Here is a 25,686-nt window from a genome sequence, read left to right on the forward strand (position 1 = left end):
AATACACATAGCAATGAAGCACTTGGCCAGATATAAAGCAAGAAAAAGGTCAGATTTAGGTTTAGCTTATATAAATATAAACAAAGAGGGGCCGAGCTCTCAGATGGAGGAAGTTAATAAAGCGGGCCATAATGAGCTCCATTGAGGAGTGACACTGACCACTTTAAACAAGCAGACATGGGAGGGGGTGGAGACGAGCCAGGACATCGCTGAGACAGCGAGAGAAAGGCCTCTAATTGGCTGGCAGTCTACAGGAAGGCAGAGTGGGCGACCCAGAGGAGAAAGCTGTACAGGACAGCAGGAAACTCTCTACACGCATGAAACACACACACAACCAGACCTGCAACGCCCACCTCCTATTCTCTCTAGGGAAATGTAGGAATGATCTGCGGATGCAAACGGGCAGGCCAACGCCATGCACGCGTGTGCACAATCGTTCAGAAGGAGCCGTAATGCAGGTCAGGTCCACAGAGAAACATTGCACTTCCTTCTAGACCAAACTAGAACATAGAAGCACTGAGGAACATGTGCCACTGTACTTATTCCCAGTCTAATTCCTAAAACAGAACTATTATAAGAAGAGACAAACTCAGCGGATCTCTGTAAACTGTAATCAAGGTAAAGGAAAAAGGCGGACGTCCAATGTTGGATTTCTTCAAGTGCTTAAGATACTGCAGGGAGGTGCGAGCATTCCTCGCCAAGACAAAGAGCATCTCCAATAACATTTAGACAAGGAGAAGGAGAAATAATAAAAAGCAAATCAGTTGGTCTGATCATTTTATCTGCATCAACAAACAGAGCAAGGCACTTTTTAATACTGTCAGTTTAAACAGTGTACTCCTACTGTACAGGAGTCCAGTTAACGTAATATTCAGTATAACAGAATCCAGTACCCAGAATAGATTTTACACAACCTCCTCATGAGTCATTTAATTTACCCCCGACAAGATGCCATTTTTATATTTTTATATATATCATGCACAGTGTTCGAGATGCAGATAAAAATAAACGTACCAGTCCAATTTAATCTGCTGTAAATTATATCTGCAACAATAATGCTCACTTTTTGCCATTTATAGGTTGTGTTGCATTTAATGTTAGTGTCCATTTCATTTGGAATTCTAGTCACATTCATGGACTAAAGCAAAATAAATAAATAAATAAAGATATATAGAAAAAAATATATATTATATAAAAAATTATAATAGGAGTTTCATTTCTGTGTAATTATAGTGATATAATATAATAGTAATAAAATTACATGGTATAAATTAAATGTACAGCATTATAATAGTTACAATATATTTTTAAACTGTTAAAACCAGAGCAGATTTACTCATAAAACATTTTATAATGCAATTAATGCAATTTCCCACTTGTACTTGTGGGACTAATAAAGGTTTCTTATCTTTATCTTATAACGAGAATCAATATACAGTGGCCCTGTGGTGCGCTTTCTTTCCTTCATATGCACAGAGCTGTATGAAATGTGCTATATTGCTGGCCATTCCAATGGTCAGAGTTGTTGAACGACAGTACGATCAGAATTAAAATTGAGAGGCAATACCAAAATCAACATAAATAATACCAATTCCAAAGAGTCAAACACCGAGAAGGCTGAAACACATTTTGTCACACAGTGTGTTGCCTTCCAGTTCAGATTCAAACAAAAACCCCAGGACCGTGTTTTACGGCTACATTTACAGCATTTATCAGACGCCCTTATCCAGAGCGACTTACAATCAGTAGTTACAGGAACCGTCCCCCCCCTGGAGCAACTTGGGGTCTAAATGTCTTGACACAAGGGTAGTAAGTGGGATTTGAACCTGGGTCTTCTGGTTCATAGGCGAGTGTGTTACCCACTAGGCTACTACCACCCTAAAAACACAAACGGTAAGGCCATACTGAGCTATGGTACCAGGGGGCTTTCCTGGAGGAGAGTTGACAGAAATCTGTCTTAATGACCGAAAACTTTAATCCATGCACCTATACATCTATATTCACTGAAGAAAAATAGACCTCTTCATAGCTGGTGGAAAAAGTTGAGGGTCCTGTTTTTTTGTTTAAAGATGCTGACCAGATGGTTGTGTGAGTAAAAATACGCTACGATACCTGCTCAGCTGCCTCTCGGCTCATTGCTAGGGCCAATTGCAGCTGCAGCTCCTCCTCCCCACTGGTCTGGGGCCGGGCCTGCTCCAGTTCTGATGACGCATTGGGCGACGTGGCTAAAAGAGAAAAACACACGTGCAGACATTAGCATACGTGCTGTTCCCAGTCACTGTAGGGCGGGGCTGAAGGATGGGAACCAACGAATGAACACACACTCCTCCCATGTCGCAAACAGGAAACAGTCATTGCAGGATGACACAGCTCAAAGCAGCTATTTCCTAATTCAACCAGTGAATATTTCAACTCTTATTCATCTTTGGACATCTTCTGGGCAGTAGGTGAGACGGGTGAAAAGGGGAAAGATGTCGCGAGATGTGGCAGCATAAGCAGTTATAAGCATGGCGCTAAAACAACAGAGGGACAACCTGCCTGGTGCTTTATTGGATTAAGGGGGAAGCCATGTGCCACTGAAATAAACAGGCAGCTCAGGGAATGAATAAAAAATTCAGAGAGAGAGAGAGAATATATATATGCAGCTAAATGGGAAGAGCACGGGTTGATGACATTTGTCCATCCAAGGGGGCATAAAGTTCAGACAGTAAAACAAAGTTCTGTCCTTGTATTTATAAACTCTCGGTAAGACTACAATGGATTCTACTTGTCGTGGTGTGCGGCGGTCAAAGTTTGACAAACTTTGAACAAGGCCGGCAAGTGGTGTGCTGTGCCCCCATAATACTACAGTTCATATTTCAATGTACGGTTATTCTGTGTATTAATATTCACAGTATAGTGAAAATTTATTAAATATTGTGAAATTATTGAACTTTCACGATATTTGTCAAATAATTCATGATGAAACTTTTTGTTCACTCTTAGTACAAAAAGCTCTTTCAAAAATAGCCACATAATAGCCATTTAAAGAGCCATGCAGAGAAGCCAGAGAAGGTATTTGTGGTAAACTAAGCCCAGAGCATTTTAAAGCTGCCCCATTACTCAAGGCTGATGGCTGGCAGGCAAACGTGCGGATCAATACGTTGCCTCAGTTCGCCAGTACTCTGACCTCCATCCACACTGATTCATCTTCCAGAAAAAAAGACCCTGACAGGAAGGGCTAAACCTTCCCCAACTGTTTCATCAAGGAAGAGTCTCCTTACCACTGGACCCGGGGGACATGAAGTGGAGGCGGAAACTGTGGGAAGCATCACAGGGGTTCTTGCTGAGGCTGGTGACATCAAACATGATGCTATAAATGTCTGCAGGCACCAAGCCTTTAGTAGCCCTTGACAGGAATACAGGGTCTGAGTGGCGAGTCAAGTCTGAAAGCTTGGCTCGTACCTCAAACCAGGAGGGCGGGGTTGACGCCACTGTCCCGTTTCCAGACACGAGAGATAAGAAGAAGAGTCAGTCTGCCCCGCCTCCAGTTTTATACCAGCAACAAAAGGCCCCTCCTTCACTGAGGACAGATGTATATCAGACCAAATTACTTCCCAGCCCCGCCCATCTGCCTAGTCACCCTGCTAAACCTGTGCCTTTCAACGAGGGATGAGACACTGGAAGCAGGAAATGTATATTATATATATTTTTTTTTTCAGGATTAACATTTTGAACATTTGAACTTTTCTATTATTCGGTTACAAAGGTTTCATGACTATACAACTGTCCTTTTAGCAGCATTGTGATCAGTGTGGGGAATGTATTGAAGTAGTATCATCATATCATGGGGGTTTTCAGTGATTTCCACCCAACACACACACACACACACTTAGCTGTACATTTCGCTGCCTAAGACCGCTGGACAATCCCTGACCATTTAAAAACGTATACTGTTGCTCCCACGCGCCCAACGCTAATCCAGCAGAGAAGCCTGCTGCTGTGCAGGAATACGTGGCCCTGGTTTAACCCAGCAGCAGTATAAGAAGGTTACAGTAGGTCGAAAGTCTAATTATAATCTTTCTTTGCTCAGACCTAAAATGAGAGGCAGTCATAAAGAAACTAAAGCGCAGATGACTCATGTTTCTATGATGTCACTCAGAAGGAAACTGCTTGCACATGATGGTCGCTTGACAAATGCAGGTGTTTCCGGTCAGCTGCTCACCGAGCTTTCCGTTATGACGGCACGAAGCCCACCGTGACCGACCTTCTCAGCGTACGCAAACTTTTTCTGAGCAGCAACATATTTATGGTCACCGGGTAGCGTTTTTGTGTCACAAGGGAAAACAAAAAAACAAAAAAACACAAGCATTAAAATTGGCTCGGCTCTGCACACATTCCCACGACTGCGATAAAAATCGGTGTCTATTTTTAACAAATTCCAATGGAAAAACAAGCATGAATAGTGCTGTGGCAGAATGGCTAAACTTACTCTGTGCTATTTGACTACAATTCATTTTGAGTGCTTAACATTCTATGTAGGATGCCATACTGGTTTGCCTTGTATGGTAAGAACAAAGGGTCAGAAGCATGATGGCCAGAATTTTACCTTACCACCCCCCCCCCCCCCCCCATATCACATAAACAAGTGGTTTTATGAGTAAATCTGATTACTGGAAAAATCAAAAGCAAACCTTTATACCTACATACCAAAACATACACAGTTGTCATTTCTTGCGTTAAGATTTTTTTTGTCCAACTCGAACTACAGCATATGGAGTTACTAGCCATTTGGCTTAATTGCAGAACAACTGGATTGTGTATCAAAGATCTGATAAGGATCTGTCTTAATCAGACCCCATTTTAAATGTCTAATGAACAGCGTGCATGCAGAACAATCCCCGGAAAGTTGTGTAGGAATGTAGAACGCAGCCCTACACTTCACACCCCAACTCAATTCCACTCTTCCCCTCTTTTGTTTAATGACTCAGCTGCTTGCGCTTCCGTTTCAGCTCCAGCCGTCTCTATTGAAAGTACACAGCGCGGAGAGGAGGAGAAACTGCAGCCCACCCCCCATCCCCTTCAAAAAAGGGGACGGGGGGTGGGCTGTCAGGGAAAATCCACTTCCCCTTTTCGGCCGCTCTCTAAAGCTGCATAGGAACCCAAAGTTGTGGATAAGAGGGAATTCAGGTTCCTCCTCGACGCGGCCAAATCAATTCGCAGAGCTCTCGCTTTTATCCGTGAACTTCAGTGAGAATCCCAGTAAATGCACTCGAGGCTGTAAATCACGGGATAACTCTGGTCCTGTTGCCTGGCTCTCTTTGCAAATGTCACTGACATGTCTCAGGGTCTCCCGGGGAAAGGCGATCAAATTCTTTTGTGGCGTGGGGGCTGGTTTGATGGGGAAGGAGGGGGAGGGCACATCCTCCTTTCCTCCCTGTTGGCTCAGCACAGTGACCCAGAGCCGAGTGCAGAGCGGCGTGCCTTTGGGGGGTTCAGGAATGCACTCTTCCTGTAGGGCGCGCGGCGCTGGCCGGGCCGGAGAGGCAACGTTAGGAGTCCAGACACACCCGCTTTTTTTGAGAACCGGTCCAGTGTGGTTTAGAGAGATGGATGTAGTATCACTGGCCTGTAGGGCCACACTGCTTCACAAACACCCAGCTTAAGGGATTAATCCACATGGGACAGTGAAAACTCCGGCTGTAGGGCTGGATGTGGCCGTTACCCAGGGTAACGTCTGGGCACTACGATATTAGTAAATTTATTCTCCAGGCATGAAGACTGTGCACGAGTATTTTTCATATCCCTGTTTTATTTAAATGTACAAGTCCATGTTAACGACCTGGACGCTTATTTCAACTATGACTAAAAACTATTTACTAAATTTCACAATGCACTGCCAAGCCCTACAATAAAACCAGCAGAAGCAGGTCTCCAGGAGACACACTTGAAGTGCAATAATTACCTGGAAATACAAAAGTCCTACAGAAGTGGCTTCCTTTATTCTGGTTACTTTTAACTTATAGTTATGGAGCATATACAGATTTTAGGGGAAAACAAGTAGTTCAACTATTTCAATGACAAATCAATAGCCAGTCCTCCTGGCTAATCATAATAGCAGCCTGCTGGAAGCATAAATGCTAAAACCCTTGATAGCAAAAAGAACTGTCTCATGGACAGCGCTAAGAACAACAACAAAAAAATCTGATCTTAAGACCAATAAACTGAATTTACATTTCCACGCTGGGGTTTAAGCAAGCAATTATAATTCCAGTATAAATTGAGCTTTGATTTAATTCGACATACAGCAGCCTCTTTAATCACAGATGGCAGTCATGCAGGGATGCGGCATGTTGTGCCACCGGTGACTGACAGTCATGTCTGGCATAGGGGCAAAAACAACTACTGATGGGCTTAAAATACGCCTGTCCTTGTGTCATGCCCTTCAGTCTGGATTAAAGACAGAGCGAGTCCCTGCATCATTCCTCTCATTCCAGCGCTGAATCAGGACATCCTGCATGATCATACACTTTGTAGTCATATAGAAAACTAAGAAAGTTAAAAGACGAGCACGAATCACTCACTGACTCTTCTTCACTCACTAGTCTTGACTAACCGATGGAGCGGAGTCTGGGATTGCATAAACCGCACTGATTATGATATATCGCTCAGCCCTATAGAAGACCATCAAGCAGACATTCTGCTCAGCATAATCTATATTCAATATGGCTGGAAAGATCATTATCAGAGTACGGACCTTTATCAAGAGCTGCGTTAAAAAAAACATTTATTGTCTTCAAACACAATCATCAACATTTGAATGATATAAAAAGATGTATGGGAATCTACTCACATCCATGATAAGATGCTGGAGACCCCTCAGACCTGCCGTACTCCTCAGAGTAGCTTGTGGAGAGGTTGGGCTGGCTGGATCCTCGGCCAAAGCCAATCTGGCTGTTGCTGCCCACGCTGGTGGCCACCTGCGCCATGCGCTCCTTGGTCTTAAGGGCCTGGGAGCGTTCACCCTTCAGCCGGTCGTCATCCTTCAAGAGAACCACCAGCTGCTTGGACTTCTCCCGCACGTTGATGCCTTGGTCCTTGCCGTCCCGGTCCACGTACTGGAAGTCCTTCAGGGTCTGGATGGCGAATATGTTCTCTTTACATTGCAGAGCCACGCGTTCCGAGCCGGTCTTGATTAGGTAGTCCAACAGGGTTAATGCCTTGTAGACGTGCCGCCAGTTCTTGCCGTGGTCGTTGAGGCGCTTCCAGATCATGCTCATGATCTCAGAGAAGGCCACCACGTTGTACGTGAGATCTGCGATCTCCGACATGAGGGAGCTGGAGGGACCCCATGGGTCGTTGGAGGTGGCTTCCCTCACCTTCTTCTCTGCTTCTGAGTAGTTATTCACTACATTTTTCATCTGTCTCCGAATGGTAGAGCTCGGCATGATGGAGTCTCGTATCTGCGTGTCTGTGTTCTTTTTTTTTTTTTTTATTCGCTTAAATTTCAATTTGCTCCAAACCTGCACTCCCAGTTTTACGAGTATCCCTGTGCTTCACAGGAGCCCGTTAAAACCATTTCCATAGAGAGAATGGGCTTGGCACGGCAAAATCCTCCATCACCTGGAAAACGAGACCAGAGGGTGATGCACTGACTGCAGAAAAACAAGAAAAAAATAATACAACTTTCTCATATCTTAAATATGATCTAAATGCTTGTTTATACCCTTGTATTTTATTGACTTATCCTTTACAAAGCAGACATGCAGGCAAATGTGAAAATCCACAAATTCCCATGGTCCTGATTTCACAAAAAGGTCCAAAGTGTGCGAGGGGCACTTCCTGTCTGCTTGCACTCAAATTTTCTCACTAGACGTTCAGTCAGATACAGAGAAGCAGGTCACAAATGTGCAGGCTGCCATCCAGGTAACACAATGTGTGTGTGATGGTGTGTCAGAGGAGAGCAGAGTCTCACACACTGCTGGGGTGTCCCTATGTCTGACGTGGTTCCCGTTACTCATCTTTACGGTAACATGAAACATGCCTTTGTTCCACTTTTAACTAAATGGTTAAAGGCACCACGACTCTGCTGTTTCCGTGAAATATGGAATACACATCACTCAATGAAGTGTGAATTGTACTGACAATGTATGTCAAATGATATATGACATTAAAATGACTTTCAGACATTTTCAAAATATTGACATTATGACAATGTTCAACAGAGAGGGGAAAAACAGTGTATTATAAATGTTCCTTAGTATTGGAGCATGCAAAAAGAATAAAGTGACACCAATGATATCAATTTCATTATGTGTATGAACAATGACAAATATTTTGATGTTCATATCCTAGATATTTCTTAATCCTAAAATGAATAATGATATCATAAATTTCCAACGGGGAATCTCGAGCACTGTTTACTGCACCCTTAACAGCGATTACACTGCACACAGTCAGGTTAGATCTGTTCTGAGGGTTTCTTCCTATAACATGGAAATGTGAAACAATTATTTTAAGAAAAACTAGTGCATTCTTTTGTACTTTGTCAATTAATGTAAAATAGTAAAATCATAACTTTGATGGGTTTCATTTAAACAGTTTATTAAAGCATTTATTTACACAGAAAGAGTCATGTGTGAAAGACAAGGTTGTGCTGAGGCACTGCGGACTTCAATTTAGGTAGTCTGTTATAAGAAAAAATGAACATCCTTTTTTGAAATATATATGTAATTTAGAAAATAGATTTAAGTGCAGATGTGTGTGAATCTGTACATTTGGATATTGTAAAGCAGAATGAGCCCACCTACAGCCCACCTGCTGTATATTTTTCTGCATATTGTCAATGCAATAAAAGCAGAATCATGAAAAGCTCTGCATATCTCTCCAATTTTATTCCACAATAGAATTACAGATTTCAGAAAATCTAGATTTTCCCTTGAGGTCTGAGCCCTTGCCGACCAAAGCCACTGGGACACTGGGCTTCCTGCTCCTAAGCTCAGGGAGAATAGAAGCCAATGGAGGCTGAGCACAGAAGCCAAACAACTTGGCACATCCCGTAAATTCATTAAAAGTCAGTGAAATGCGACTCCTGCCGTCCTGCAGAGCGGCCACGGGCCCAGGCCTCCACCCCCCCCCAAAGCGGCGCATACGCATGAATGCAGCGGGGCCCTAATGAAACATCTGCTGCTTTAATCACCTCTTCAGTGCCAGCGCACAAGAGGAAGAGAGGGGACACTGTATCTGGCCGGAACAAAGCCCAACTGGCCCTCTCTCACCCCGGGGGCCCAGGAAGCAAGGAGCGCACACAGGGCCGGGTCTGTGCGAGCTTCCCATACGGGTCCGAGCCAGGCACAGCCCGAGAGACGTTGAGGTGTGAAAAGCGCATCACTGATGCACTTTAAGTTTACTTTCGCACCCGACTTGTCTACAGAGTGGTGTGTGATGAGACCAGCACACCAACTACCAGACTACTCTGAGAAATTAAGATAGATAAGGTTATTGTGATGAGTTAAGTTCTCTGAAAACACCCGCCCCACGTGTTGTGAAATACTTTCGTAACAGTGAGAGATTTCTGCTGTGCGATGTCATAATAAGTCAGATTGTTTTAATGGAACTCGCCAACACAAGTGTGAATAACAGCTGAATCAAAATCCTTACAGTGGATTTACCAGCACCTATGACACAAGAAGATGAGACCAGCGGTGACGTAATGACTTCCACTTGCTGCTTTACTGTGAAACGTAATCGCCGCAATGGAGCAAACTAAACCTCGGTAAGAACCGTTGCCGGTCAGGACTAAAGGAGCAAGGGACTTCCATTTAGTGGGTGGTTAAGTCTTAAGTAAAAAACAACAGTAATCTAGGAAATCAGTTAAGTCGAATCTAATACAATTCACAAATATGAGTGAACAATACTTGCAGGAGTTCACAAATACACAATATATAACATATATACATGACAACACTCAAAAATTGCAGCTACGGTGGTATTATATTCAGTAATAACCTCCTGACTAATATAATGCCTCCCGTGTCAGACAACACAACGGTATTAAAGAACTCAAAATCTGCCACCAGCCAAAAATGTCCCTGTTATAAACACAAACGCGTGGCTTAAAGAGGACAACGGTACGGACATGCAGGTGTGAAGGACGGGCTGCCCCGATAAGGCTGAAACCCAACTCTGCAGGGCGAGACGAGTGCAAACACGCCGCGACCGCACAACCAGCCTCTTCTTTAGTACATGTGGGGTAAATGGAATCTGGCAGAGGTGTGGAGGAGGAGGAGGAGCCAACCACACCCAATGCTATCCAAAGGAGCAGCAGAACCATACATTTCTGTTTTATCAGATCACCAATTAACCAGATATTTGCTCTGAAGTGGCATATGGTTAATAGTGCACTATGGCGAATCTGGTTTAATTCGGACCACCACGGGCAAATTAAAGACGCCGTGTGCATCTGTTTGGAAAATTATCATCCTATGATCATATTTAGCTTAAACAGGAACACGGTGACATTTTTGGGTTGTGGCTTTTTTGTCTGTTTGCCGCTCAGATGTGACCCAGCCAGTTCTGTGACTTTGGCATTTCCGCATGCTTCCAAGGTGGCACAACAGCGCAATCTTCACAAATCACATGATGAAATTGGAGGATATGAGGCTGCTCGGTCCTCATACTTCACATAACTTGGGGGCGCGTTTTATGCTACACTTGCAGCCCCTTTTTAAAAGGACGTACAGGGGCTCAACATGCTCCATTGTCTCTCTGAGACCCCAGTGTGGTCCGCAAGACAATGCCAGGGAGCCCGGGACGGGGTCGGCCCGAAGACGCATCTGTCACACGCCGGCCACACAATAGACAATGATTTGCCAGATTTTTATTATTTTTTTTAATTAAAGGGTAAAACAAAGCTCGCGTAACGTGTCCCGTCAAATCAAACCGATTTAGAATAACGCGTCCGGCGGGCCGAACCGGCCACTTCTTGGGAAACACAAGACGTCTTGCGGGACTGTTTTTCCCTCCCACATCACCAACTAATCCTATCGCGAAAACGAGCCGAGCAGAAACTCGATCTTCAGTGGGAACGAGGTCACGGTAACGCTGGCGAGAAACGAGCCCACGACTTCTCCCGCTGTCGAAACTAATACGACATTGTTATGGATTAGGTTTTTTTTTTTTTTTTTTTTTTTTGTACGAATGCGACGGCAAGCCAGCGTTAGCTAACAGATGTTAGCAAGGCTACCGGAATTCCCAGCTAGCGGGTTAGCTGGCTAAACACCCAGCTGGGTGCAAATCAAAGTTCAATAGGTTACATCCCCCACGATTAAAGTTAAACTCGCGATTGAAACACACGAAGAGCGACTCGTCGGGAATAATGTTTCGGAGTGAGCCCACAGAACGCGCGGCCGAACTTCCAAGAAAGCAGTTTAAAAAAAAAAAAAAAAAAAAGTTCAGCGCAGAGAAATTGTTGTTTATTTTGCGTGAAATCTACGCCCGAATATGGGCGCCCGGACCCGGCATACAGAGCCGCGGATTTGGTGGCGGGGGAATCGAACGGTCGACCGGGGTCAGGCTGGCCGTGCCAGGCGCCGACAAGGCTGTGGAAGGCGATTAAATCCACTTTCTGCTTTTCCAGGTCATTTTCACCAGGCTACTTTTACGAAACTTGTAAAGTGCGTGCAAGTTAGTTGACTAAAGCAAACTGTCGTTTAAGCCAAGGTTCAAAGCGGCGATGAAGACGGCAGAGGTGCCTTTTTTCCTTCTTACATTGAACTGCAACGAGTTAAAGAAATTGCCACTTTCTGGGTGCTCGTCGGAGAATCCGCGCACTTGTCCAAATTCTCTCGGTCACCGAAACGACACCGAAACCTCAAATCCGTGGTCCGACCGGGGAAAAATAGCTAGAATTCCCGGCAACAACAGATCCCGCACACGCTCACTGACTTTCCACGGCCGCGCGAGACGCCTGGAAAAGTTAGCCTGGCGACGCGCTAATGCTAACAAACTGTGGGACTCGCTAGGCCGCTAACGGGCTAACGCTAGCCAAGCCGCTTATCAGTTGACGGAAAGAATGTTCGGACGCGCCGCCGCAATTCCGCCAGCCGGAACAAAGTGGAACTTGTTGGACGCGGAGCCCCGGCTAATTCGGCGCGGACCGTCCGTGTCAGGCGAAGCGCAACAACTTACCAGTCCTGTGAAGTTGAAAGTGAAACGCTCGAATGACGGTCCGGGAATACGAACCCGGCATAAGTTCTGGCGCTTGAATGGCTAAGTGTTTCTTTTTTTTTTTTTTTTGTCTTTTTCAAGGAACAAAGACGGCGCGAGTAAAACTTGGAGGGTGCAGGTTGTTGTTTTCTAAAAAGTCAGACGAGCTCTCGGGCGCGCAGCATGTGTGCCGTGCGGTTAGCTGCCTAGCGGAGCTACACGTCTCCGGCTGCGCTAGTCCGTGACACCCACACTGGCCAACATGGCGGCGGCCGAACAGATCCATTCTCTCCCTGCGAGGGGGGCAGGAGGCGAAGGGTGTGACCGGAGACGACGAGGACGCCGGCGGTGGGGCTGTGGCCACGATGTGACCGAGCCGTCGTGCACCAGACACGGGAGGGGCAGACGATGACGGCTGCTCGGCCCTAATTCGTTTGTAATGATTTTTATATTTGCCCTGTAAAAGTATTGAAGCCCCGAGTAATAAATCGATAAATACATTAGGTACACATGGGTGCCATGTAGGATAATTAGAGACATTCTTGTAAAAAAAAAAAACGGACTGGGAACTGTAATTAGAAGTCAGTGTGTCTAGTGCCATTTTTAACCATTATGCGAGACCTTTGCAGGGTAATTGGGAGTCATTATTCATGATCATTCCACTGCCACCTTGCATCACATAGGGTTTCTTTTGTTTAAAGAAAAGATCATGCTTTACTTTACAGTTGCTACCTGTTATGGTGTCCATCGTGAAACAACATACAAAAGGTAAAAATAAATGTGATTCTGTTAGTAACGTTTGTAGCCCTGCTGCTGAAATCACAAAATATTGACATGCAAGAACACTTTTTAGCTCTCACCATTCCCTGTTTTTCCAATCTGACAGTTTCTCATGTTTTATTTCTGATAAGTATTGGACTTAAAGATCACATACTGAAGTTACGCTTCTTGGTGCTTTGGCTCAATCGTTCTCTAGGAATCCGTTGGCAGAAGGAATATATATCTATCTCTATCTCTCTCTCTCTCTCTCTCTCTCTCATATATATATATATATATATATATATAGAGAGAGAGTTTAGGGTTTCCTTATTTTCATTAAGCAATGATGTTATGTGTATAGAGAAAAGGTCTCTGTTGTCCTATTGTTTTCTGAGCAGTATTCTGAACACTATTGTTTTCCGTCTTCAGACTTCTGGATATCAACATTTTAAAAAAAAAATGAAACGATTGTCGCTTTCACTTTTTAATAACCATTATTTGTAGATAGCTTGAGCATTTGAGAAGGAAGATGACAAACTTAGTTACCACTACTTTTGCACAGTCCTATATGAGAGAGATGAAGTGGTTGAGCTGCTCGGGTATTTGCTGCCCATTATGGACTTTATACCAATAGAGGGCAGCAAAGCACTAAGTATGGCGGCTTTCAGACTTGAACTCAGGCCCACTGTTTAATTCATGGCTCGTTGTTTACTCAATTAAGCTGCTCAGTAAGACAGTTGAGGAAATGATTCATTATAATATTTTTTTCATCTAAAAACCATCCCAACACAGAGCACCATACTTAACCCAAGCCTATAGTTTAACTAAAAGGAATCACAAAGGACCTGAAGTGGGAGACCAACATCTCCTCCATCCTCAAAAAGATCCAGCAGAGGATGTACTTCCTGAGGCAACTGGGGAAGTACAGTCTTCCACAGGAGCTGCTGATTCAGTTCTACACTGCGTTCATTGAGTCTGTCCTGTGCTCCTCCATCACCGCCTGGTATGGAACGGCCACCAAAAGAGACAGGATCAGACTGTAGCGGACTGTACAGTCAGCAGAAAGGATCACCGGCACCCCCCTGCCCTCCATCCAGGACTTGTTCCTCTCCAGATCCAGGAAAAGGGCAGGGAAAATAATTTTTATGTACACTTTGTGTACAGGATTTAGTTTTTTGCCTATTTATTTCAGTAGATATAGTTATTTATAAACAGCACAAACAAATTCCACAACTTGTACAATAACACTTACACACATCCTTGCCCATTGTTGTTGCTTGCTGTTCTTGTTGTTGCTTTTTTCTACTCTGTACTTGAGAGACACCATCTACCGGAATCAAATTCCTTGCATGTGCTTACTTGGCCCAAAAAATGCGATTCTGATTCTGATTCTGATTCTGAAATCTACATGTAATGCTTGTCACAAGTAAATTCCTGTGTTCCCTTTTCCTTGGTTCACAGCCGTAATGTCTCTAAGACCCCTGATCTTACGTTCCACTGCTGTACCAGGAAGGAAATCTCAAGAACAGCATTGCATCTACCAGGTTTATCTCCTGACCAACCTTCTGGTGTGTGAAACCAAAACAAGCTCTGAATGAAAAGTCCTGAAAGGACAAAAGGACTTTTGGCAGAGAGTGCAAACCATTCATAGCGGACAGGCAGAATGTCAACATTAATATCACACAGCAGAAGGCTCCAATAGGGCTCTGTGTGTCTGAGCTGTAGTCCTCAACACACAGGAAAAGGTTTGCTCATGTTAAATGAACTGTGCTCTTGTTATCTTCTCTTGATGCACAAAATAAAATTAACGTCATTAGTCAAGAGCAGAATCAATAATGCTATCTGGCATCAATACAGCATCTGACTGCGTGTTATGTTGTTCATGTTGTAGCAGGATGCATTATAGTACATTATAGCACATAATATATCTTTAACATCAATATTTGGACTGTTGATTTATTTTTGCTCAAAATACTGTAACAAATGTTGGCCTTGCAACAACCATTTAGGGGCAGCAGAACCAAATAGTATACAGATACTATACAAAAATAGTATAAAAGCAAAGTAATTCCTTTAACCTTCTGTGTTTGTGGACTGTTTCAGTGAAGCTGATTTGTCTGTTTAGGGTTCACATTACGTTGCTCAGGGACACAATGGTAGTAAGTGGGACTTACCTGGGTCTTCTGGTTCACCGGCGAGTGTGTTACCCACTAGGCTACAACCATCTATCACACACAGGAGCTGGTGAAAGAAAAGCCTGTGAGGAAAGCTAAGTACATATGTGCTCTGGTTGTCAGTGTGATACCATTTTTTTTTTCATTTCTATAGACCATGCAATCATCTTTCAAACACAGGACAGACAATGCATACTCACTCTTCCTCCTGTGCGTCCTAACACACCGCCCAGCCAAGGTCAGAGGTCACATTAAGGCCCAGTTATCTGCCAAACCACAACCACCAGCCAGGGCCTGGTTACACATTAAATACACAAACATCTGTATTTCAGTGGTGTCACTTTTCTCATTAGGGAGTTGGTTGTGGAAGAGCTGTGCGTGACAAATTTGGTTTTCATCAAAGCAGCCAGAGTTTCCGGCTCTAGTGGTTGTCACACCCTAAGCTTTCTCATCACACAGATCAAGGGTGAGGGAATGAAGCATGACATGTTCTAGGTCACTTAAGGTGCGTTAATCAAAAGCAAATAGAAACGGTAGAAATTGACACAGACATTACTTAACGATGCGTCAAAACATTTAATATTGGTAGTAGCCTAGTGGGTAACACACTCGCCTATGAACCAGAAGACCCAGGTTCAAACCCCACTTACTACCATTGTGTCCCTGAGCAAGACACTTAACCCTAAGTGTCTCCAGGGAGGGACTGTCCCTGTAACTACTGATTTGTAAGTCCTTCTGGTTTAGGCCGTCTGATAAATGCTGTAAATGTAAATGTAAATGTATTTGGAGGATGTACCCGTGATTGTGGTTTTCGCTGCTTTCACAGGAAGTGTGGTTGATGCAGCCCACCAGTAGAGTCATGTGTGCGTGGGTTCTTAATTGGTCTATGAACTCTCTGTGGCATTCCGCTGGCGCTGAAAAGACACACCTTAGAGAGACGGCGAGCCTGAGATTCATCTCTATAATGAGTCTGCCAGCTTACGGCTGTTGCACACTGCAGTGGGTCAGCATGACTCATAGTGGGCCTTGCTAAAATATTCATGGAAAAGCCCGAATAGTTAACATCTTCACAAGTTTGACAGTGTGATCTCAGATGTAATTTCGTTGTGAAGCACCGGCCATGTTCCTGACCAAGGTTACCTTATTAATGAGTCTCCATCCCTATATGACAACCACAAAAGGCAGTCACTGAGAGCTTCCAGAAACTCTTGTAATTTATCTTACTGTTCAACTCTTTGATCACCCAGGTGGTGGAGAATGAGATTTTCGTGCATTTGCAGACATACGTTTCCACACTGGGACAAATCCATGCGATAGGAGCATCTACGTTCCCTCTGCTTTTAAATACTTTTAAAAAAATGAAAAGGTTCTACATACTGCATGACAGCTCTTTCTGGCTAAGCTTCTTAGGATAGCTGTCTTTCTCCAGGGCTCCTGTGAATGCACTAAACACACTATCTTCTTTGATACTCTCATTCCCTTAGATGTGTGTTCTCTTTGGAATATCAGGCTAGAAAACTCACCAGATGATTCTGAGCATAGTAAGGGAACACAGACACACATTTACGCAACATTTACCCCTTACGCAAATATACAACACATCACTTTTTCCACATTGCAGCCTATGACAAAATGGATTAAATGCGTTTTATACCTCAGAATTCTACACAACACCCCATAATAACGTGAAAAAAAGTTTATTTGAGGTCGAGGCACATTTATAAAAAAAAAATAGAATGCACACATACATGTGAGATGTTTCTGCAGCTTTATTTGAGTCCACCTGGTGATAAAACAGTTGATTGGATTTGATTTGGAAAGGCACACACCTGTCTATATAAGGTCCCACGGTCAGGGAGGGGACCAAGCACCCGATGGTCACTCTCAGAGCTCCAGAGGTCCTCTGTGGAAACCTTCTAAATGGAAAACCAACTCTGCAGCAATCCACCAATTTGAATTGTAAAGTGGCCACTGCTTAGTAAAAGGCACATGGCAACCCGCTGGAGTTTGACAAAAGGCACCTGAAGGACTCTCAGAGCAACAAAATAATCTGGTCTAATGAGACAAAGATTGAACTCTTCGGTGTGAAGGCCAGGTGTCACTACTCATTACCAGGCCAATACCTTCCCCACAATGACGCATGGTGGTGGCAGCATAAAGCTGTGGGAATGTTTTCAGATGCAGGAACTGGGAGACTAGTCAGGATAGAGGGAAAGATGACTGCAGCAATACCTGCTCCAAAGCACTCTTGAACTTGTGTGGCCCAGCCAGAGCCCACACTTTAATCCGATTGAACATCTCTGGAAGATCTTAGAATGGTTGTGCACCAACACTTCCCATCCAATCTGATGGAGCTTGAGAGGTGCTGCAAAGAGGAATGGGCCAAACTGGCCAAGGACAGATGTGCCAAGCTTGTGTCATCATATTCAAAAAGTCTGTAATTGATGCCAAAGGCACATCAACAAGTATTGAGCAAAGGTTCTTTTCATTTTTCAAATGATTTTTGATAAACTTTTTTGACATTGTCATTATGGGGTGTTGTGTGTAGCGTTCTGATGAAAAATGCATTTAATCAATTTAGGAATAAGACTGTAACATAACAAAATGTGGAATAAAGTGATGCACTGTATGTTCATGTATACTAAGATTTTGCATCCTCAGTTTCTCTTGGCTGTGTTTGGTGTTGCTTTTATGTTATTTTCAGTCCACCCTGTCTCAACACCTCTGCTGGGAGGAAGTTTCTGTGGGGGCTTCACAATTCACTCACCGCCCCTTTTGTGCTCTTTTCCTGTTTCTCGTGCAGAATGCTTCTATGTTCAAAAACACACAGACAGGAACTGCCTCCCCCTCCTTCTCTCCCACACACTCAGTTAGCCTCTCTCTCTCTTACAGTCTCTGTCTCTCACTGTCACATGTAGCTGAGTGGTGGTAAGATCACAGTCTGCCCGTGTTCGCACGCCGTGCTCTTCGAAGCTCGCCTGTCACAGGAGCGTGGATGCCCTTTCTTCCTCTCGCACCAGCTTCGTAGCAGCTGCATGCCGTCCAGCTCTTCTGCTCCAGCCGGCTGAAACTGAGGATCCTTCGTCAGGCGGATTAGGCTCCTTTCCCTCCTTCCCTTCATTCCCTGGACTCAGCTTCCAGAGTCCCAGGATGGAGGCTGTGGCGCTCTACTCATTCCGTGCTACAGAGGGTGATGAACTGAGTTTCCAGAAGGGGGACATTCTCAAGGTAAGACATGGATAAATGCCGTTCATTCAGCCATAAGGCTTTAGGTTTCAGAAAAGGCTGGTGTTCGATTGATGTCTGTGTCTGGCGATTGGAGGGTCATTGGGACTCTCTCTGATAATCTGTCTGACCATTAACAAAGAATCTTATCAAATAATAACCTGTCTTACTCCAGATCACCAATATGGAGGATGACCCCAACTGGTACACAGCTGAGCTGTTGAACAGAAAGGGCTATGTGCCCAAAAACTACATCAACGTAAGGCCACACATGTAAGTATCAACGCAAAACCCTTTGGGATATTGTTTCCTCAGACCTGCCTCATTTATCTGCAAGATAAATACGCTGCAAGAGGCCCTCATCCTGCAACAAACCTGAGTACAAGATCTCATGGAATGCCACATCCCATTTTAATCAGTGGCTCTTGTCTTCCATTATGTAAAGAGCCAGCTAGAATTATAAATATGATTTAATGTCAAAAGTCATTATTCTCACTGCTGGACGCCCTGGTTCCCCAACCTGAAGTTAAAAAAAAATTGAATAGATCTTATTGCTTTAGCTGAAATGATGTGGTGTGACTATAGGTTAACCAGGAAGACTACTAGTATGGCAGAATGTGTAAAATTATACATTATAGGTAGGTTCTGAAATAGTACAATGCAATGATTTTTAAATGTAGATTTCTCTATGTGTGTGTGTGTGTGTGTCTGTGTGTGTGCCCGCAGCTGGTTTGCTGGTAGGATCTCTCGGCAGGTGGCTGAGGGGCGGCTGAGGCATCGGGAGTGTGGCGCATTCCTGGTGCGTGAGAGCGAGAGCGCTCCTGGCGAATTCTCCATGTCTGTCAGGTGAGTCTACTGCGCCACGCTCTCCTGTTCACGGGGACATCATCTCCGGTTCGCAAAGGGCTGCTGTGCTTGCAGGTTTTTTGGGGTACACTTCAAAGGATCCTTCATCCAAACATTTTTGTTTTTAAATAATAAGGAATTTGCCCCAAAATTGTTGACAAAATTGGCTCCCGTCTTCCCTAATCCTCTGATAAATGACAACGTCTTGAAAAAAAAGACACTTATCTGCCATATTTGCTCAGCCTAATAGCGTTTTGCAAAAAAAAAAAAAAAAACAAAACAGAACAGCTTTTAATCAATCAGCAAGGAGATTATGACAGAATTAAGCTAATGACTTGGTCTCTCTCATGATTGTTGGTTTCTTGCTGCATCTCGCTTGTTAACGTCTACGGGGGTTTTTTTTTTGAGGCGAGGCAGCTCACAACCACAGGGCTGCATGTCTTTCAAATGCTATCGCCGCAGAACCGTTGGCACTTTTAGAGGCCCTCCGGCGGTCGGTCACAGTTGACCCGACCGGCTCGGTGTGCAGCTGAAGGCCTAGGCTCCGGGTGCAGCAGCTTCCTCTCCTGCGGCTGTGGAATTACAACTAGGGTCAGGCAGGCGCGCTGTCAGGTTCCGGTGCAGAGTCGAAAACCGTCTGGTTGCCTGTGCTCCTGCATTCTTTAGGTGACCTTAGCCTTGGGGGAAGTGTTCCTGCTTTGTAATCAGCACAGAGAGCCCATCTCTGTTGTGAACATGCTGTATGAAAGCGTGCTGTGCATTTTATCTTAATCAAAAAGATTAAGATAAAATGCACTTAATTAAGCGGTGGGAGGATTATGCCCTGTAATGGTTCTCTGCAAGCAGGGGGAGGTGCGAGGTGTGGACTAGCTTACAATTTTGGTGTTACTGATGAATACGTTATGCAATATTTCAAAAGAAAGAAAAGCGCAGTGAGAGTTTAATTTTAACTTTACCACTTCAGTAGAGTTCGACAGTAAAACATCTGCTCGAATTCGGGACAAGGGGAGGAAGTAAGGAACATCAGAAACAGGAACTGTGTTGTTATGAGCTCCGCCTTTGTGTTACAAGGGGTTCGCTGTTCTCAGAAATGATAAAAATACAACAGCTTCATCCCTTGCCGTGGGCAGGCGTCAATATGCTTGCCAGTGTATGCACTGCATTCATAATCTTTGGGTGCTAATTAGAATGCAGAACAGGGTTGCATGGTCCTGAACATGTTTGCTTATTTTCCATCACATCTGATGAAAACGCGATCAGAAGACCTCTTATGGCCCTTAACATTCCTGTCAGTATTCTGGCAGGTCCTGAAGCGCTTCAATAAATAGAGGAATGTGGCTAGCATCTCGTCTCACGTGGCATTTAGATTCTGGTGTTGAGAGCCACATCCTTATTGACATTCCCTTCATTCTGTCCATGTGTGTTAGTCCCACCGAAGGAGAGCTTTTAACTAAGGGCACCAAAACGTACCAGGGTAACATTCTGTATGTCTCTTATCAAGAGGGGCAGTCTTAGAAAAAAATCCCCAGACTTGGATTTTTAATGAGTTTCAGTCCTGATGAGTCAGCTGTGAAATGTTAAATGAACCATCTGGTTCGTATGAAACTGGGACGCTGTCCTTCTGGGATGGTAGATGTTATAGTAATTATGAATCAAGGCCCCCAGAGCCATAATGTGTGCGTTCCCCAGCAGATGGCACTTGGACCAATCAGCACTGCATGTAGCTACCTATGATAAATTAGGAACAAATTTGTTATAACAGTTAATCTTTTTGGGGTGGGAGGGGGGTAGCCAATCCTGTTGTCTCATACTTTCTTTCAGTCCAAAATGTTGAATCTTCTGTTGACTAACACAATTTATGAAGTCAGATATATTATTTATCATTCCCAAAAGGGAAATGTGAGCTGCATAAAGGCTCAACAGGCCCATGTTGTGTTCCCACTCCACATTTTCAGTTCCACATTCTATTTTGATTTCCTGCGTGTTTGTGTCAGTAACACTAGTCACAGACTTTACTGCACTTTGCTCTCAGACGAGCGTGTCCATTACAACGATGCAGGAAGGAAGTGAGATCAGTGCTAACATTAGTCACCTACCTGGCTGTGGAGAATTTGTGCAGTTGTGGTATTGCTGATGTGTGGTGATGTGAAGAAGACAATTGCAGAGGAACAGCTGGGAGGCTTAGTCACATGTGGATGTGACGGTCACAGCAATTTCACAACGTATTATCTAGTTCGCTGTGAGTCATGATTCTGCAACATCGGTTCAGGGCTGAGCCAGACAGCCTCCTCTGATGGAGTGTCTGTCTGTATGTGTGTGTGTGAGTGTTTTGCATCAGTATGTGTGTCTGAGTGTCTGTGAGCAGAGGTTTTTGAAGTTGAGGGAACTGAATGTAGGTCAGCGATAACGAAACTGGCTTCCATCCAAGGATGCCAACTGTGTCTGTGGCGGAACCAATGGGCCTGTTGCCAGTCAGAACCCATCTTTCTCTCAATGCACCCAAACAGAACCACAGTCGACAAGGAGGAAAATCAAAGCTTGCAGAGTAATGCAAAATGTTATGTTCTTTGCATGTGACTCAAAATGCCGGAGGGAATAAGAATGTCTGGTGAAAGGCTTCTCTCCATCGTCCTGCTTTTACTAGCCTTAGGCCGAGTCCGCCCACTTGAATGCTGATACATGTGCGAACAAGATCACACTTGCAGCCAGCCTCTACCCAGACAGGGCAGATCACACACAAGAGGCTTGAAGTCAGAGAACTTAATTCTATTGTTCAGAATGGGAAGAACCACTACCAAAAATTCCCACCAGTGGACTGCTAGGGTTGATGATGCATCACTTTGTATTACAAAAATTTGAATACCTGGAAGTAGCCAGGGGGATTTTTGTCAGTGAATTTGGAATCTATTTGTTGTCCTCAGTGTCCTCATAGATATTACGCTACACTTTAAAACAGAATAAACAGCCTTGGTGAGCAATTTTCATTTTTAAACGATGGATATAAAACGTATTTTTCACCCTGTGAAGTCTGTTTCTACAGAGCTGGGGAAACTTGAATTTACACAAGCTGACATTAATATCTAAGCCAGATGAGTTTGTACCATTGCAAGACTTTCTTCTGTGGGCTGGCTAAGATACAGTCTGAAACCCATCATGGAACCATTGGTCATATTTTCCTTTTCTTAGATGCTTTAAAAATAGTGTCAGCATATGGTTAATAGCAACCTCACAAAGGTGAGATTTTTCTTATCTACCTGCCAAGAATACACCAAGTTAGTCTCTCTTCTTAAATAAATCTCTCAAAAATGGAAGGACAAAAATGTTTGTGAGTTATTGAGACAATGGTGCAGTGGAAGTCTATCAGGACACAGGACAGAGACGCGGATAGAAAGGAGGGCATTAAATGTTCTTAAGAACATTTTGACAAAGGCAAGACCTTTTAGACAAAGCTATGGAGGCCTATCAAGTTATCTCTTTTCAGAGCTTGGGTCTCTGTCTGTGGGAGAAAAATGTTAGCAAAGGCCTTTAGCGCCGCTGTAGAGCCTGCCAGCCACACAAAAGATCTTATTTTCAGCTCAAGGACCACAATCCCCAGGGAATGGGGATTCGCTTTGTTCTCATTTACAGGACCATCATCTGGGTTCTTTCTAAACTCCATCGGCACCCCTAGTTAAGGCGACTGAATAGATCCTAAAGTTGCCTTGAGGATTTTTCATATTTAAAGGTGAAAGCCAGAGAAATGCTGTGAAGTCAGTTTTATTGATTCCCTGGTGCGGGGAAGATAAGATACTCAGTCCACAGTCCACAGTCCCTGACATACATAAATCATTTAGTTCTGATGTAATAGTCTTCAAAAAGATTCCCTTCTCTAAAGTTTAAAGAAAAAGTTGTGAGATCTGGGGACTTCATTAGTTAGGTAACGATTGTTAGATCCCTTCATTACCTGTTATTATGCTGTCACAAAAACATCATACCTGTTGGAAATAACAAAATGTGTTAATTAGTTTAGTTTAGCAATGCATTTACGTGATTTGTATGTTAGTCACTGATTTTAAGAGTTTTTTTATTTTATATGTCTATCGGAAGTTACTGACTGTACATAGGCAGACGAAGAAAAAGAAAAGATGCCGGCGTCGATGGCAAACTATTTTTTGACCGTATCGTTTGTGCCATACAGACTAAAGACAAACTGTTTCATTTTCTTTATTTTGTATATAAGAGAAGCTCATGTTACGGATTGCTTTGTAGACAGAGGAGAATAAACCACCGTAAAAAGGATGAGTGGATTGAACTCTTTTAAATTCATGGCAACAAACACCTGTCAAAAAGGTTCTGCCGAATTCTAAGGACAAGAAATCCAAGGTCTGTTAAGCCATTACACCCGTGCCAAAGTAAACCATCAAATGGTTGGAAGTTTGCTTTTTTTTCATAGTTATGAGAGGTCAAGATGTTCAGGCTATTGACTTGCTGCTTTCTCCTCACAGCTATGGAGACCATGTCCAGCACTTTAAAATCCTGCAAGATGTAGGATCCCAGTACTTTGTGTGGGATGAGGTCTTTACTTCCCTCAACCAGTTGGTGGACTTCTACAGAGGAAGCAGCATAGCCAAGGAAAGGACAGTCTATCTCAAAGACCCTGAGAATTCACACCGGGTCAGTATTTGTGCTGTGAATGTGAATGCTTTATTCACTGGTGCATCATTATCAAGGCATTCTACACAGCTTCTGTCCTCATGTCTTAACTTCCTTCCAAAATATCAGTGTTCACAAAATAATCGATGAGCATATTGCTGCTTTAGGGTCCCATAGTGGTTTGGTCTTACCCCTGTGGGTTTGGTTTATACTTTCAGCAAAGGCCACACTACGCTCAAGCCCTGTACGACTTCAACCCGCAGCACTCCTCTCAGCTGGGCTTTGTTCGCGGTGATGTCATTGATCTTCTGGACTGTTCAGACTCACAGCGCTGGAAGGGCCGTTGCCACGGTCGCATGGGATTCTTCCCCCCAGAATATGTCCAGCCCATCTATCACTGACATACAGCACTGCACATCGAAACAAGCAGAACAACAGTATCTCGTCCATGAACTGCTAACCCTGCCAGTCCAGGTTATTACCGCATGTCAGTGTTTGATTATTATTAACTGAGTGAAATTCATTTATGCATTGTAATATGTGAGTGAGGCTGAAAATTACACGCTGATTGCAAATGGACCCATGGACACTGTAAGTTGTTGACATTAAGAAGATGTGGTGCTGAAAAAATAGCATGCTTGTCTGTAAAAAATTAACTAGAACTCAGTAAGAAATTTAAAAAATAACTAAAAACTTTGGCCAGCTTCATCTTAGTTAGTTTGCTTATAGCCAAAGCAATTCCAATTACAAAACAAAGCAAATGTTTAGTGTCCACTGCTTGTCCATATTTATTTATTACAAAACATTGTTCATTCAGGGAAAGTGTATTTTGTTGTTATTTTGTGATGTAAAAAGTGTAAGAGTGGCTTTAGTTATAAAATATGCCAAAACAATTAGGGCTGTCAAGTTTATCACATGAATCACTCCAATTAATAAATTGTATGCAATTAATGTGTTGACTTCCTAAGTGGAGGTCTGAACCGTGTTCATAGATGCAAAAGAGACAAGCCCACCAAAAAGATGTGTGGAGATTTAAGGATGATTCAGATGACGTATATTCCAGATAAAAATATTTCAGTGCAAACAGTAACCTGTGAGCATTCTTTAAAAAAAAATCCATTGCAAAACATGCTATTAATTAGTAATATTTGAAACCGATTGACAGCCTGTTGTGTAAATAAGACTGTACTGTAGCACACTTTACAAAAACAAATAAGCCAGCACCTTCAGACAGAGGCTTGAAGAATGATGATCTTCGCATTTGTCCTAAAGCCACTAATGGGTGGGTTTTAACTCGGGAATCCCAAAAGTGTTTCCCATACTGTAGTAACAGGCTGATCTGGATTTTCACTAAATCCAAGCAAACCTGAAAACCTGTTCCGCCTTTCGCTGTATAGGTTGGGACAAATGTCCTTTCAGCTGTGCGCTTTGCAATTAACTGCTGGTGCAAGTAATGACAACTGAGGAGGCAACATCAGTGACTATTTACCACACCTACAGGAAATGGACAAAAGCAGCATTTAGAAACTTTATCTTTATCCTTAAAAGTTTATCTTTCTCAAAAAGAAAGCCGCTTATAAATGCATGTGTGTGAAGGTCAGATTTTCCGCAACATACTAGCATAGATTTTCCGCTTTTCTTGTCCCCTTCAGCAAAGTAACATCTGTTGTTAATATGGCTTCTTCCCCTTTTCCGAGCAAGGGCTGGCACACATGATGGACTTAAAAGTGATGTACAAGTTGTAAATACGTTTATGCAGCAAAGCTAATTAATACATTAATAAATACATCCAGACTGCAGACGGCGGTATTATAAGAACAAAATAAACATCTGTATATGTCACGTCGCTCGTGTCGTTGTGTAG

The 25,686-nt window shown here is 43.5% G+C and overlaps 2 protein-coding genes across 3 annotated transcripts; one reads left to right on the top strand and one right to left on the bottom strand.

The window, feature by feature from the left end:
- Nucleotides 1-2,103: 2,103 nt before the first annotated feature.
- LOC114793618 (epsin-2-like) lies at nt 2,104-12,538 on the bottom strand. The gene is made up of 3 exons (XM_028985646.1): nt 12,169-12,538; nt 6,833-7,602; nt 2,104-2,225 (listed from the first exon to the last, which is right to left on the bottom strand). Exons 2-3 carry the CDS (start codon nt 7,425-7,427, stop codon nt 2,104-2,106), a joined length of 717 nt encoding a protein of 238 aa, XP_028841479.1. The 5' UTR covers nt 7,428-7,602; nt 12,169-12,538.
- Nucleotides 9,586-25,668, top strand: LOC114793619 (GRB2-related adapter protein-like). 2 transcript variants are annotated; one of them, XM_028985647.1, is made up of 6 exons: nt 9,586-9,754; nt 18,012-18,347; nt 18,520-18,617; nt 19,071-19,190; nt 23,675-23,843; nt 24,041-25,668. In XM_028985647.1, exons 2-6 carry the CDS (start codon nt 18,270-18,272, stop codon nt 24,221-24,223), a joined length of 648 nt encoding a protein of 215 aa, XP_028841480.1. In that variant the 5' UTR covers nt 9,586-9,754; nt 18,012-18,269; the 3' UTR covers nt 24,224-25,668. The 2 variants fall into 2 exon arrangements, with proteins under 2 accessions (XP_028841480.1, XP_028841481.1); XM_028985648.1 differs by having other exon boundaries at nt 18,038-18,347.
- The last annotated feature ends 18 nt before the right edge of the window (nt 25,669-25,686 follow it).

The sequence above is a fragment of the Denticeps clupeoides genome, chromosome 7, assembly GCF_900700375.1.
Source record: "Denticeps clupeoides chromosome 7, fDenClu1.1, whole genome shotgun sequence".
NCBI classification, from domain to species: Eukaryota; Metazoa; Chordata; class Actinopteri; order Clupeiformes; family Denticipitidae; genus Denticeps; species Denticeps clupeoides.

Bases quoted from the DNA above. Each gene is read 5' to 3' on its own strand.
- LOC114793619 (XM_028985647.1), top strand. From the start codon at position 18,270: ATGGAGGCTGTGGCGCTCTACTCATTCCGTGCTACAGAGGGTGATGAA. The intron at 18,348-18,519 runs GTAAGACATGGA...GTCTTACTCCAG, and splicing joins AGAAGGGGGACATTCTCAAG to ATCACCAATATGGAGGATGA. The intron at 19,191-23,674 runs GTGAGTCTACTG...TTCTCCTCACAG, and splicing joins GAATTCTCCATGTCTGTCAG to CTATGGAGACCATGTCCAGC.
- LOC114793618 (XM_028985646.1), bottom strand. From the start codon at position 7,427: ATGCCGAGCTCTACCATTCGGAGACAGATGAAAAATGTAGTGAATAAC. The intron at 2,226-6,832 runs GTGAGTAGATTC...TTTCTCTTTTAG, and splicing joins TCCAGCATCTTATCATGGAT to CCACGTCGCCCAATGCGTCA.